The 15,160-nt window shown below is 37.9% G+C and overlaps 1 protein-coding gene and 1 pseudogene across 1 annotated transcript; one reads left to right on the top strand and one right to left on the bottom strand.

Annotated features, from left to right (window-relative positions):
- Positions 1-15,160, top strand: part of LOC123948505 — a 372,440-nt pseudogene that overhangs the window by 267,705 nt on the left and 89,575 nt on the right.
- LOC123948489 (olfactory receptor 4P4-like) lies at positions 9,542-10,477 on the bottom strand. The gene has a single exon (XM_046015670.1). It carries the CDS (start codon positions 10,475-10,477, stop codon positions 9,542-9,544), a length of 936 nt encoding a protein of 311 aa, XP_045871626.1.

Raw genomic sequence — 15,160 nt, 5'->3', positions numbered from 1 at the left:
TGAAAGTTGTTAATTTAATAGAATGCTAATGTCTGGTTAATTTGATATGTGTGTCTAGATTTATAGCAGAAAATGTTCTTAGCCATTGGTCAATATTGTGTGCAAATAATAATTTTGAGTGCTAATAATGTTCTAAAAGAGAAAGTCACACTATTAAGAAAGCATGAAAATGAAAACAAATAATAACCACTTTAAAAGAGAACTTTAAAATGAATTTGTTGTTTAAATATCTGAACTTCTATTTCATGTTCAGAGACAGCTTTCTTAGGTCTAGCTAAGTAATGAAAGAGTATAGAACATGCCTAAGAGAAAAGGTTTAATCTGACAACAGTTTTGTTTCTTTGTGTATAACTGCTGAGACAATCTGTCCACTTCCTCCCTTCCTTGTAACAGCTCTGGTTAATTTCAACTTCTTCATTCTTTTTTTTTTCTTTCTGTTATTTATACCTGTTTGTTTCCAGCCTCCAGAATGATTGTAGCTCTTGCATTTTACTTACATATTCTAAAACACTTTCCATGTTTTTACCATCTCTCTTTTAATAAAATCATGCTATCGAACATCTTCTCTCTAATGACATTTGCCATTACTTAAGCAACCTTTATTTAAATAGAATAACAAGCTTGCAAAAAAGGCCTTTCTTACTTTTTTTTTTTTTCTGTAGAAAATCTTTTTCAGATGACTCTTGTTCATTCCACTTACAAGTTTTGGTATATCTGTCATGTCATAGTGTATATTTTTAACTAACAAACTTTATTTTTAAAGCAGCTTTAGGTTCACAGCAAAACTGAGCAAAGTACAAAGATTTCCCATAATACCCCTGCCCCACACACAGACAGCCTCTCCCACCAGAATGATACATCTGTTGCCATCAAAGGAAGCTACTCTAAGTCATTATCTCCCCCAAAATTCTTTTCATTAGGTTCACACTTGATGTAGTACATTTTATGGGTTTCGATATGCATAAGGACATGTATCCACAACTGTACTAACATACAGATGTGATTCCTGCTCTAAAAACTCTCTGAGCTCTGTCTATTCATTCTACCCTCCACACTGACCCTTGGCAAACGCTGATGTTGTCAATGTCTCCGTTGTTTTGCCTTTCCCAGGATTCATATAGTTGTAATCACATAATAGATAGCTTTTTCAGATTGGCTTCTTTCACATAGGAATACACACTTAAGTTTCCCGGATATCATCTTGTGGCTTGATAGCTCATTTTTAAGCACTGAATAATATTCCATTGTCCAGATAAAACACAATTTATTTATCTATTCACCAGTGGAGGGAGGTCTTGGTTGCTTCTGAGGTTTGACAATTATAAATAAAACAGTTGGAGGAGTCAAGATGGTGGAGAAGTAGCAGGCTGAAACTACATCAGGTAGCAGGAGATCAGCTCGATAGCTTATCTAAACATTGCAAACACCTACAAATCCAATGGGAGAGTGAAGAGAAGAAGAACAGCAACTCTAGAAACAGAAAATCAACCACTTTCTGAAAGGTAGGACTGGTGGAGAAGTGAATCTTAAACGATGGGAAGATAGACCACGAGGGGAGGGGCCGGCTCCCAGCAAGCGGCGGAGGAACAGAGCACAAAATCAGGACTTTTAAAAGTCTGTTCCACTGAGGGACATTGCTCCAGAGGCTAAACCAGGGTGAAGCCCACGTGGGGTTAGCGTGGCCCCAGGTCCCACAGTGTCACAGAAGGATTAGGGGTGTCAGAGTGTCGGAGAGCTCGCAGGTATTAGAAGGGAGAAGCCGGCTGCAGAGACAGAGCCGAGGACTGAACTCTCAGCTCGGGGTTACCTTGAACTGGTCGCAGGCTGGGTGAGATCGGAGCGCGGCTAGAGGCTGGGGATATGGGAGTGATTGGGTGCTGTCCTCTGGGGGTGCACTGAGGAGTGGGGTCCCAGGCTCTCGGCTCCTCCGGGCCGGAGACTAGGAGGCCGCCATTTTCATTCCCATCCTCCGGAACTCTACGGAAAGCGTTCAGGGAACAGAAGCTCCCAAAAGCGAACCCGAGCCGATTACTTAGTCCGGCTGCCGGTAAGGGCGGTGCAATCCCGCCTCGAGCAAAAACACTTGAGAGTCACTACAACAGGCCCCTCCCCCAGAAGATCAACAAAATATCCAGCCAGGACGAAGTTCATCTATCAAGGAAAGTAGGTTCAACTCCTAAGAAAGCAGCGCGATTCCAGAGGAGGAGAAAGCAAAGCAAAGAACTCATGGCTTTCTCCCCATGATTCTTTAGTATTGCGGCTACTTCAATTTTTTTTTGCTTTTTTCTTTTTTCAATTTTTTTTCTTTTTTCCTCTTCTGCTAAATTTTTTAAAACTTTTAACCTTTTCTTTTCTAACGTTTTTTGACTAGTTTATCTAAATATATATATTTTTTCTTTCTTTTTTATATTTTTTCATTATTTGTTTTATTTTTTAAATTTTTTTCTTTCTTTTTTTTTTCTGAACCTCTTTTTGTCCCCTTTCTCCCCCCCACAATTTGGGGTCTCTTCTCATTTGGTTACAGCGCATTTTTCTGGGGTCTTTGCCACCCTTTTAGTATTTTATTTGCTCCTTCACATCCTCTTATCTGGACAAAATGACAAGGAGGAAAAAATCACCACAAACAAAAGAACAAGAGACAGTACCGAAGGCTAGGGACCTAATCAACACAGACATTGGTAATATGTCAGATCAAGAGTTCAGAATGATGATTCTGAACATTCTAGCCGGGCTCGAAAAAGGCATGGAAGATATTAGAGAAACCCTCTCTGGAGATATTAAAGCCCTTTCTGGAGAAATTAAAGAACTAAAATCTAAACAAGTTGAAATCAAAAAAGCTATGAATGAGGTGCAATCAAAAATGGAGGCTCTCACTGCTAGGATCAATGAGGCAGAAGAAAGAATTAGTGATATAGAAGACCAAATGACAGAGAATAAAGAAGCCGAAAAAAAGAGGGACAAACAGCTACTGGACCATGAGGGGAGAATTCGAGAGATAAGTGACACCATAAGACGAAACAACATTAGAATAATTGGGATTCCAGAAGAAGAAGAAACAGAGAAGGGAGCAGAAGGTCTATTGGAGAGAATTATTGGAGAGAATTTCCCTAATATGGCAAAGGGAACAAGCATCAAAATCCAGGAGATGCAGAGAACCCCCCTCAAAGTCAACAAAAATAGGCCCACACCCCGTCACCTAATAGTAAAATTTACAAGTCTTAGTGACAAAGAGAAAATCCTGAAAGCAGCCCGAGAAAAGAAGTCTGTAACATACAATGGTCAAAATATTAGATTGGCAGCAGACTTATCCACAGAGACCTGGCAGGCCAGGAAGAGCTGGCATGATATATTCAGAGCACTCAATGAGAAAAACATGCAGCCAAGAATACTCTATCCAGCTAGGCTATCATTGAAAATAGAAGGAGAGATAAAAAGCTTCCAGGACAAACAAAAACTGAAAGAATTTGCAAACACCAAACCAGCTCTACAGGAAATATTGAAAGAGGTCCTCTAAGCAAAGAGAGAACCTAAAAGTAGTAGATCAGAAAGGTACAGAGACAATATACAGTAACAGTCACCTTACAGACTAATAATGGCACTAAATTCATATCTCTCAATAGTTACCCTGAATGTTAATGGGCTAAATGCCCCAATCAAAAGACACAGGGTATCAGAATGGATAAAAAAACAAAACCCATCAGTATGTTGCCTACAAGAAACTCATTTTAGACGCGAAGACACCTCCAGATTTAAAGTGAGGGGGTGGAAAACAATTTACCATGCTAATGGGCATCAGAAGAAAGCTGGGGTGGCAATCCTTATATCAGATCAATTAGATTTTAAGCCAAAGACTATAATAAGAGATGAGGAAGGACACTATATCCTACTCAAAGGGTCTGTCCAACAAGAAGATCTAACAATTTTAAATATCTATGCCCCTAACGTGGGAGCAGCCAACTATATCAACCAATTAATAACAAAATCAAAGAAACACATCAATAATAATACAATAATAGTAGGGGACTTTAACACTTCCCTCACTGAAATGGACAGATCATCCAAGCAAAAGATCAACAAGCAAATAAAGGCCTGAAACAAAACACTGACCAGATGGACATCACAGATATATTCAGAACATTTCATCCCAAAGCAACAGAATACACATTCTTCTCTAGTGCACATGGAACCTTCTCCAGAATAGATCACATCCTGGGTCACAAATCATGTCTCAAATGGTATCAAAAGATTGGGATCATTCCCTGCATATTTTCAGACCACAATGCTCTGAAGCTAGAATTCAATCACAAGAGGAAAGCTGGAAAGAACCCAAATACATGGAGACTAAACAGCATCCTTCTAAAGAATGAATGGGTCAACCAAGAAATTAAAGAAGAACTGAAAAAATTCATGGAAACAAATGATAATGAAAACACAACAGTTCAAAATCTGTGGGACACAGCAAAGGCAGTCCTGAGAGGAAACTATATAGCGGTACAAGCCTTTCTCAAGAAACAAGAAAGGTCTCAAGTACACAACCTAACCCTACACGTAAAGGAGCTGGAGAAAGAACAAGAAAGAAACCCTAAACCCAGTAGGAGAAGAGAAATCAGGAAGATCAGAGCAGAAATTAATGAAATAGAAACCAAAAAAACAATAGAAAAAATCAATGAAACTAGGAGCTGGTTCTTTGAAAGAATCAATAGGATTGATAAACCCCTGGCCAGACTCATCCAAAAGAAAAGAGAAAGGACCCAAATCAATAAAATCATGAATGAAAGAGGAGAGATCACAACTAACACCAAAGAAATACAGACAATTATAAGAACATACTATGAGCAACTCTACGCCAACAAATTGGACAATCTGGAAGAAATGGACGCATTCCTAGAGACTTATAAACTACCACAACTGAACCAGGAAGAAATAGAAAACCTGAACAGGCCCATAACCAGTAAGGAGATTGAAACAGTCATCAAAAATCTCCAAACAAACAAAAGCCCAGGGCCAGACGGCTTCCCAGGGGAATTCTACCAAACATTTAAAGAAGAACTCATTCCTATTCTCCTGAAACTGTTCCAAAAAATAGAAATGGAAGGAAAACTTCCAAACTCATTTTATGAGGCCAGCATCACCTTGATCCCAAAACCAGACAAGGATCCTACCAAAAAAGAGAACTACAGACCAATATCCTTGATGAACACAGACGCAAAAATTCTCGCCAAAATACTAGCCAATAGGATTCAACAGTACATTAAAAGGATTATTCACCACGATCAAGTGGGATTTATTCCAGGGCTGCAGGGTTGGTTCAACATCCGCAAATCAATCAATGTGATAGAACACATTAATAAAAGAGAGAACAAGAACCATATGATACTCTCAATAGATGCTGAAAAAGCATTTGACAAAGTACAGCATCCCTTCCTGATCAAAACTCTTCAAAGTGTAGGGATAGAGGGCACATACCTCAATATTATCAAAGCCATCTATGAAAAACCCACCGCAAATATCATTCTCAATGGAGAAAAACTGAAAGCTTTTCCGCTAAGGTCAGGAACACGGCAGGGATGTCCATTATCACCACTGCTATTCAACATAGTACTAGAAGTCCTAGCCTCAGCACTCAGACAACAAAAAGAAAGTAAAGGCATCCAAATTGGTAAAGAAGAAGTCAAACTATCACTCTTCGCAGATGATATGATACTATATGTGGAAAACCCAAAAGACTCCACTCCAAAACTGCTAGAACTTATATAGGAATTCAATAAAGTGTCAGGATATAAAATCAATGCACAGAAATCAGTTGCATTTCTGTTCACCAACAACAAGACTGAAGAAAGAGAAATTAAGGAGTCAATCCCATTTACAATTGCACCCAAAATTATAAGATACCTAGGAATAAACCTAACCAAAAAGGCTAAGAATCTATACACAGAAAATTATAAAGTACTCATGAAAGAAATTGAGGAAGACACAAAGAAATCGAAAAATGTTCCATGCTCCTGGATTGGAAGAATAAATATTGTGAAAATGTCTATGCTACCTAAAGCAATCTACACATTTAATGCAATCCCTATCAAAATACCATCCATTTTTTTCAAAGAAATGGAACAAATAATCCTAAAATTTATATGGAACCAGAAAAGACCTCGAATAGCCAAAGGAATATTGAAAAAGAAAGCCAACGTTGGTGGCATCACAATTCCGGACTTCAAGTTGTATTACAAAGCTGTCATCATCAAGACAGCATGGTACTGGCACAAAAACATAAACATAGATCAATGGAACAGAATAGAGAGCCCAGAAATAGACCCTCAACTCTATGTCAACTAATCTTCGACAAAGCAGGAAAGAATGTCCAATGGAAAAAAGACAGCCTCTTCAATAAATGGTGCTGGGAAAATTGGACAGCCACATGCAAAAAAATGAAATTGGACCACTTCCTTACCACACACGAAAATAGACTCCAAATGGATGAAGGACCTCAATGTGAGAAAGGAATCCATCAAAATCCTTGAGGAGAACACAGGCAGCAACCTCTTCGACCTCAGCCGCAGCAACATCTTCCTAGGAACAACGGCAAAGGCAAGGGAAGCAAGGGCAAAAATGAACTATTGGGACTTCATCAAGATCAAATTGGGATTTCCTTTTGCACAGCAAAGGAAACAGTTAACAAAACCAAAAGACAACTGACAGAATGGGAGAAGATAATTGCAAACGACATATCAGATAAAGGACTAGTATCCAAAATCTATAAGGAACTTAGCAAACTCAACACCCAAAGAACAAACAATCCAATCAAGAAATGGGCAGAGGACATGAACAGACATTTCTGCAAAGAAGACATCCAGATGGCCAACAGACACATGAAAAAGTGCTCCACATCACTCGGCATCAGGGAAATACAAATCAAAACCACAATGAGATATCACCTCACACCAGTCAGAATGGCTAAAATGAACAAGTCAGGAAATGACAGATGCTGGCGAGGATGTGGAGAAAGGGGAACCCTCCTCCACTGTTGGTGGGAATGCAAGCTGGTGCAACCACTCTGGAAAACAGCATGGAGGTTCCTCAAAATGTTGAAAATAGAACTACCCTATGACCCAGCAATTGCACTACTGGGTATTTACCCTAAAGATACAAACATAGTGATCCGAAGGGGCACGTGTACCCGAATGTTTATAGCAGCAATGTCTACAATAGCCAGACTATGGAAAGAACCTAGATGTCCATCAACAGATGAATGGATCAAGAAGATGTGGTATATATACACAATGGAATACTATGCAGCCATCAAAAGAAATGAAATCTTGCCATTTGCGACGACGTGGATGGAACTAGAGCGTATCATGCTTAGTGAAATAAGTCAATCGGAGAAAGACAACTATCATATGATCTCCCTGATATGAGGACATGGAGAAGCAACATGGGGGGGTAGGGGGATAGGAGAAGAATAAATGAAACAAGATGGGATTGGGAGGGAGACAAACCATAAATGACTCTTAATCTCACAAAACAAACTGGGGGTTGCTGGGGGGAGGTGGGATTGGGAGAGGGGGAGCGGGCTATGGACATTGGGGAGGGGAGGCGAACCATAAGAGACTGTGGACTCTGAGAAACAATCTGAGGGTTTAGGAGGATCAGGGGTGGGAGGTTGGGGGAACAGGTGGTGGGTAATGGGGAGGGCACGTTTTGCATGGAGCACTGGGTGTTGTGCAAAAAGAATGAATACTGTTACGCTGAAAAAATAAATAAAATGGAAAAAAAAAAAACCACAATGAGATATCACCTCACACCAGTCAGAATGGCTAAAATGAACAATCAGGAAATGACAGATGCTGGCGAGGATGCGGAGAATGGGGAACCCTCCTCCACTGTTGGTGGGAATGCAAGCTGGTCCAACCACTCTGGAAAACAGCATGGAGGTTCCTCAAAATGTTGAAAATAGAACTACCCTAAGACCCAGCAATTGCACTATTGGGTATTTACCCTAAAGATACAGACGTAGTGATCCGTAGGGGCACGTGTACCCGAATGATTATAGCAACAATGTCTACAATAGCCAAACTATGGAAAGAACCTAGATGTCCACCAACAGATGAATGGATAAAGAAGAGGTGGTATATATACACAATGGAATACTATGCAGCCATCAAAAGAAATGAAATCTTGCCATTTGCGACGACGTGGATGGAACTATAGCGTATCATGCTTAGTGAAATAAGTCAATCGGAGAAAGACAACTATCATATGATCTCCCTGATATGAGGACATGGAGAAGCAACATGGGGGGTAGGGGGATAGGAGAAGAATAAATGAAACAAGATGGGATTGGGAGGGAGACAAACCATAAATGACTCTTAATCTCACAAAACAAACTGGGGGTTGCTGGGGGGAGGTGGGATTGGGAGAGGGGGAGGGGGCTATGGACATTGGGGAGGAGAGGCAAACCATAAGAGACTATGGACTCTGAAAAACAACCTGAGGGTTTTGAAGGGTCAGGGGTGGGAGGTTGGGGGAACAGGTGGTGGGTAATAGGGAGGGCACGTTTTGCATGGAGCACTGAGTGTTGTGCAAAAACAATGAATACTGTTATGCTGAAAAAAAAATAAATAAAATGGGAAATTAAAAAAAAAATAAAACAGTTATAAATGTGTATATGCAGCCAAAATGTGCTTGCAAAATGTAGTTTAATTTTCTTTTGTTGGTTGACCATATCTTAATCTGTCTTTGCTAGGCTTCCCTCCACCCCTCTATAGCATAGAAACTCTTCATTTCTAGATCCATTAACTTTCCTCTTACCAACTGGAGGCAGGTAGGGATTGTCAACAATTACATTTTTTATTCAATCCCTTAGGTTTTATGAGAAATGTTTTGTATTCTGGTCAATGGTGGAAAAACAAGTAATTATGTTTTTAGCATCCTGAATTATTGACTCCTGCTCTGTCTTAACTAGGTATTACTATTATTTTTAATATGAATTCAGGAGAACTGATGACGAGGAGCTGATCTAAAACAGGTTCTCTTATACGATTTCTTCATTGTACAGCTGATCTCTGAATGCCCTTAGAGGAAGTAGAAAAGAATGTGCTATCATAAAGATACCTGTGATGACTTAAAGTCATTATTTTAGTTTTAGATTTCAGCTTCATCACAAGCAAAGAATGTGTATCACTATGAGAACTGGCATATAAGCCCAGGATTTTTAATAGAACTGTCATTAAAATTGTTTTGTCTTTATGATTCACTAACCGAATAGTGTTGCTTTATTTGATTTGGCAGTTTTTTCTACAGGTGATGCTAATCACACCTCCTTAATACTTCATAAAACTAAGTTTTCAATTAATCCTCGTATGTGGGAATTAGGATTCATTTACATATACCTTGAAATTTCTTTATATTTCCACTTCCTTTCATGCATTCTATTCATGATAGCCTTGGAATATAAAGACTATGAAATATTTCTTAGCTCGTTTAGTCACATCAAGACCCCCCTCCTTTTTTTTTTTTTTTGGTAAATTTGCTAAGTTTGCTTGAATTAATTGTGTACTTCCTTTGAAAATAATGTTTGACACAAAACTTTCCTCATGGCATTTTTCATCTCTGTATTTCTCAGAGTATAGATTAAGGGATTGAACATAGGAGCAACGATGGTATGAAATAAAGCAAATACTTTGTCCTCAGGGAAACTGGCTGGAGTTTGAAGATAGGCAAAGATCAAAGGCCCAAAAAATAAGCTGACCACAGTGATATGAGAACCACAGGTGGAGAGGGCTTTGCGTCTTCCCTCAGCTGAGTGATGTCTTAGACTAAACAAAATAATGACATAAGAAACAAACAAGACGACAAAGGTAACTAAGGAGACCATACCTGAATTGGCAACCACAAGGATCCCGGTGATGTAGGTATCAGTGCAGGCAACTTTCAGCAGAGGGAAGATATCACAAAAGTAGTGATCGAGTTCATTAGGACCACAAAACGGCAATTGGATTGCCATCAATAATTGAGGAAAAGAATGGAGAGCCCCACCAGCCCAAGCAGCCAAGACTAGGAGATGACACCTTGTCCTGTTCATGATAAGTAGGTAGTGGAGAAGTTTGCAGATGGCAGCATAGCGATCAAAGGCCATGGCGGTCAGAATGAAGATCTCAGTACCTCCAAAGAAGTGCACAGCAAATAGTTGTAACATGCAATTACCATAGGAGATGGTTTTTGTCCCTCCAAGTAGGTCACCAATTAATTTGGGTGTAATGCTAGAGGTATAGCAGATGTCCATAGAGGATAAGTGGCTGAGGAAGTAGTACATGGGTTGGTGAAAAAGAGGACTGCATCGAATGGAGACAAGGATCAGAAGGTTTCCTGCCAGCAGGGCAATATAACAGAATAAGAAGTGGACAAAGCAAAATATTTCTATGTTCTGGTCATACGAAAGTCCTAGAAGTATGAATTCTGAGATGTTTCTCTGCTTCTCCATATACTTGAGTTTGCTATATGTTCCACACAAATGAGTATGTATCTGAAGGAAATAAACAGAAATGTGGTGAAAACTTAATAATATGAACACAATGAATAAAGTTTACTAAGAGTAGGTTGACATGAATATTATATTAATGTTAATTGTTATTGATTTCTTAAATTAAGCTGCTTTCTCCTGTTTTATTGTGTTTGATTCTATGGAAGTATTGTGTAATAATTTTATAATGGGAATGATTATGTATGTTACTCAGTTTTACTGATAATGATTTTAAATATTTAAATATTTTGAAAATGAAAGACTATTCATTATTAATTATATTAGTTAGATAAGAAATAATATTTATAAAAATTCTGCCAAGTCAAAAAATACTTTCTTGTATGTATCTTTTATTTTTTTAAAGATTTTAGTTACTTATTTGGCAGACAGATCACAAGTAGGCAGAAAGGCAGGCAGAGAGCGGGAAGCCTCATGTGGGGTTCAATCCCAGGACCCTGGAATCATGACCTGTGCTGAAGGCAGAGGCTTTAACCCACTCAGCCACCCAGGCATCCCTGTTGTATGTATCTTAAATTTGTGTGCCTAATACATGAGGTCAACTTTCCTATTTTCACTCTTTTCTGGACAAATTCCGTGAATCATCTGGCACTGATACCTCAGGAAATGCAAACATAACAGTCTGAATTGCTGAAGCTTAATTTATATAAAGCACAGTCATTTTTTTTTTTTTTTGCTCTTTGACCAAATATTGCCAATGGGTCATGGTAAACCAATGGAATCGCTGTTATTTTATAAAGTGAAGAGTGGGGGAAAAAACTATACAACAAATAGAGAATGTCTATTCATGATGGAAATTGTGGAAATAAATTAGCAATTTCATTCATTTTTCCTAGTTACATTTCATGTTTTAAAGAGAATTTTAAAAATGTAAATACTGTTATTGATGTTTGCGATGACAATCATTAAAGGACAGATAAAATCGTTGAGTTGCTCAAGTATGTTTCAATAGTGCCTATGTCATGCTCTTGTCAAAATTTCATGTGTTTGTATAAATCTAAGGACCTTGTGTCAAAAAAGGGGATGATACAGAAGGTAACATTAGTCAAACTTAGTGGTCACATACTCAGCGATATTTGTTGAAACAAATATGTATTTGCATCTTTTGTATCTGATGTGTAATTTAAAAACATTATTTAATCAGTACATAAGTTAAGAATAGAGAAAATGTATTTCAAGGAGTTTTATTCCTCAATGATGAGGAATTATCTGTCCCCAGTGAGTTTGAACAGCTAGTGCACTTCCTATATTTCTCTGGACCTGCTGGGACTGTCTTATCTAGGCTTCTAGATGTCTATTTTAAAAAAAAAACTCAGAATGCATTTGTAGCAAAGTTATATAGAAATCATCAACAGTGGAGAATCTCAAAATTAATATTTATGTGTTGTATAGTCTTAGAGAGTATCATATATAGATACATACATCTATACATATATATGTAGTATATCTCTCTATATATTATATATATCCTATCTGTATATAGTTGATATGATATATTATAACATTAATTATTTATCATATATATAGAGAGAGAGTTAAGAGAAAGGCATTCAGAAAATGGTCCATAAAGTTGGAGAGCAATTCTGCTTTAAATTATTATTCTAAATTCTAAGTTCACAAAGGAGTAATTTTTACTTTTTGAAAATAATATTGAGTTAAAGAATATTCAGCATTTAATTTTAACTACACTTTAGTTGAAAAGTTTTAGGGAGGTAGAATTCATTGACCTATTTTCTACTCATTGCAAGTGATGTTTATTCTTTGTTAATAAGGTAGAAAATGTTAATTTTTCAGAAACAGTTATTTACCTAAATCAATTTGGTTTAAGAAGAATTATTAAGCAAGAAGACTGCAAACAATTTTAAGGCAGAATTCACTTGGCTAATCCAGATCTCTGATTTTAAAAAAGAAGAAACTTAGATCAAGAAAATCTAATCATTTCTCAGGATGCAGGAGTTACACTCTGTGAATGTCTAGAGACAGAAATCCTGGTTCTCCCTCAATCTGGGACTAATTTCATGGAAGAAAACTGGGTGGGATGATGATGGGTGTCGTGAGGAATGCATGAAAAGACTATCTTGAATCCATAACTGACTAGAAAAGAATATGCAAGATGATGGGTGAACAGACACAGAGTCTCTCTTCCTGAGTATTTATGGAAATAAAGATATACGAACTACATAACAAATGTTGTCTGGAATTCTCTCATTCTAGGTCATTTTAAATAATTTCCCTTCAGTTTTACCAACATGTAGATTGTTTAAATCAGGATTCTTCCTTGTTTCTAGACCATCATTGGCATTGAATCCATAATCGTGCTACTTACCCATCTCAACCTGTAACCTGAGGGTCATTACACATGATCGCTGCAGAGAGCAGATGTAAAAGGGAAAAAGGGAGGAGATATATTGCCATAAAAATAACATTTTGATGGCAGAGATATTATAGACACCTCTTGTGTTAAAAACTGAAGTTAGAGTTGATGTGTAAAAAAACATCAGACAACCACTGAACCAGTGGTTAGAAGAGCACAACACAGGAAGAGGGAGAAACATTGAGGTGTCTTAAGGAAACCGACCAGTGCAGTCCTTGAGTGAATTCCCTCATCTCTCTAAACTCCATCTTACTCCTTTTACAATGAAGATATCATTACGAAATTCAGAATTTTAATGCGGAATACATGAGCTAATAAGAAATAGCCCGTGACACTTTGGTTCAAAACAGATTAGTTTAGAACCACAGAAAGCGTCATGCACCTCCACACAACCAAGGCCAGTGGAAAATAAAATAAAATAAAATACCATAACATGGACCTCATAACTGATCAGGTAAACTTCAGTTTCAAGAATCTGTTGGGGAAAATATTTATGTTAGTTGGATGCCCAATTGGTCCTCTTAGGGAATGCTTAACCTTAATGCTCAGATTGATTTTTTGCACTGTAAAAATATAGCTGATTACTTTACTTTCTAGGTTATTCTAAATAAAAATTCTGAGTGTGCCTTTAGTTAAACTATCAGTATAAGAATAGAGGCTTTTATGTTTAAATTAAAGCTTCCATCATGTGTACCTGGGTGGTTGAGTCAGTTAAGCTGCTGTCCTTGGCTCAGGTCCTGATCTCAGGGTCCTGGAATCAAGCCTTGCATCCTGTTACCTGCTCAGCAGGGAGTCTGCTTCTTTCCTTCCCTGTATCTCTCCCTGCCCCGGGGCTCACGCCCCACTCATGCTCTCTCCCTCTTTCTCAAACATATATGTAAAAGATAAAGCTTCCATCACATGTTCATGTTTTCCCTTAGTGTAGCAGAAGAGCATGCTATAAATTTAAATTAGTTAACTCAGATGAAACTATTCTAGGATGACAAGTGCTTGAAATATAGGAATTTCTCATTAATGTACATATTCAAACATAAACAAGGCTACTTCTCAACAACAAGATGGAGGGTAGGACATAAGTACAAGAACGGGACACAATGAAATTCACTCAAGGAAATTCAATGAATAATACACAATTAAAACTAACATATGTAAAGCATCTTTATAGGAATGGAATTAGCATATAGTGCAAAAGAAGTTATAGTATTGGAATCAAATTGTATGCAATAAGACGATATAATTAGTCTAGACTGTGTTTGGTGGAACCCTTCCCAAGCCACGATGACAAGGATAATTCACTAAGCATAAGATCTGAGAGTCTGGCAGGTTAGTTTTAGGCTATATTCCATCCCCTGGATACTCACTGTGCCAAATCATCCCCAGCACCGAAATCTGCAATAAAATGAAGAGAATTATAAATCAGTAATTCACATAGTTCCAGATTCATTCTCTACAATATTTTGGAAATCTCAATGTGACTCACTCCTTCTACAGTTTCAGAACGGCAGTGGATTTCAAATACTTACTGAATCTATCAGAGATGAAGAAAGGTGTTGTTATCACCCAGGAAAGTAGACTAGGAATTTCAAGTATTGATTTAAGATCTGAATGCTAGACCACTAAAAAAAAATTATATATATATACATATATATATATATATATATATATATATATATATATATATAAATTCCTGCAAAAGGTAACTAGAGTATTTAGGTCCCGGAAATCATCAAGCTTCTGCCTACTCCTGAAGAAAATTTTGTTGGGGCCAATGAAATATAAACTCTAGGTGACATACAATAATTAATAGTTCTCTGAAAGTTGTCAACATTCCCAAAGGCATTTCTAGAGAAATCCTGGCCAATGTGCTAAACCACTGCCCAGAGTGATGTCCCTATTTGCCCTGGGTGTTGCTTTCCTCCTTTGCATTAACGTGCCTCAGGTGCTATTTCTCTGGAGACCCCGAAAGGCCATAGTCACTCAGGTCAAGAAATTTTGACTGTTCTGTAAATTCATCCAGCTTTCTGAAGAATCAGAGGGAAACCATTGTAACCTGTAATAGTACCCGGTTAGCTATGAGGAAAATGTGAGATGAGATAGGACAAAGAGAACCACACACAAGCATTTACAGTCCAAGTATGCCCCATTACCAAGATGTTATGTGTGTAGAGTCGATAAAACAATACAGTCAACAATCTGCAATATGAGAACGGGTGCAGAACTATCCCTGGTTCGGGACTAACTTCGCTGGACTG

This window comes from Meles meles, chromosome 8, assembly GCF_922984935.1.
Source record: "Meles meles chromosome 8, mMelMel3.1 paternal haplotype, whole genome shotgun sequence".
NCBI lineage: Eukaryota > Metazoa > Chordata > Mammalia > Carnivora > Mustelidae > Meles > Meles meles.
This window is presented reverse-complemented; position numbering and strand designations above follow the sequence as displayed.

Coding starts and splice junctions, on each gene's coding strand:
- LOC123948489 (XM_046015670.1), bottom strand. CDS start 10,477: ATGGAGAAGCAGAGAAACATCTCAGAATTCATACTTCTAGGACTTTCG.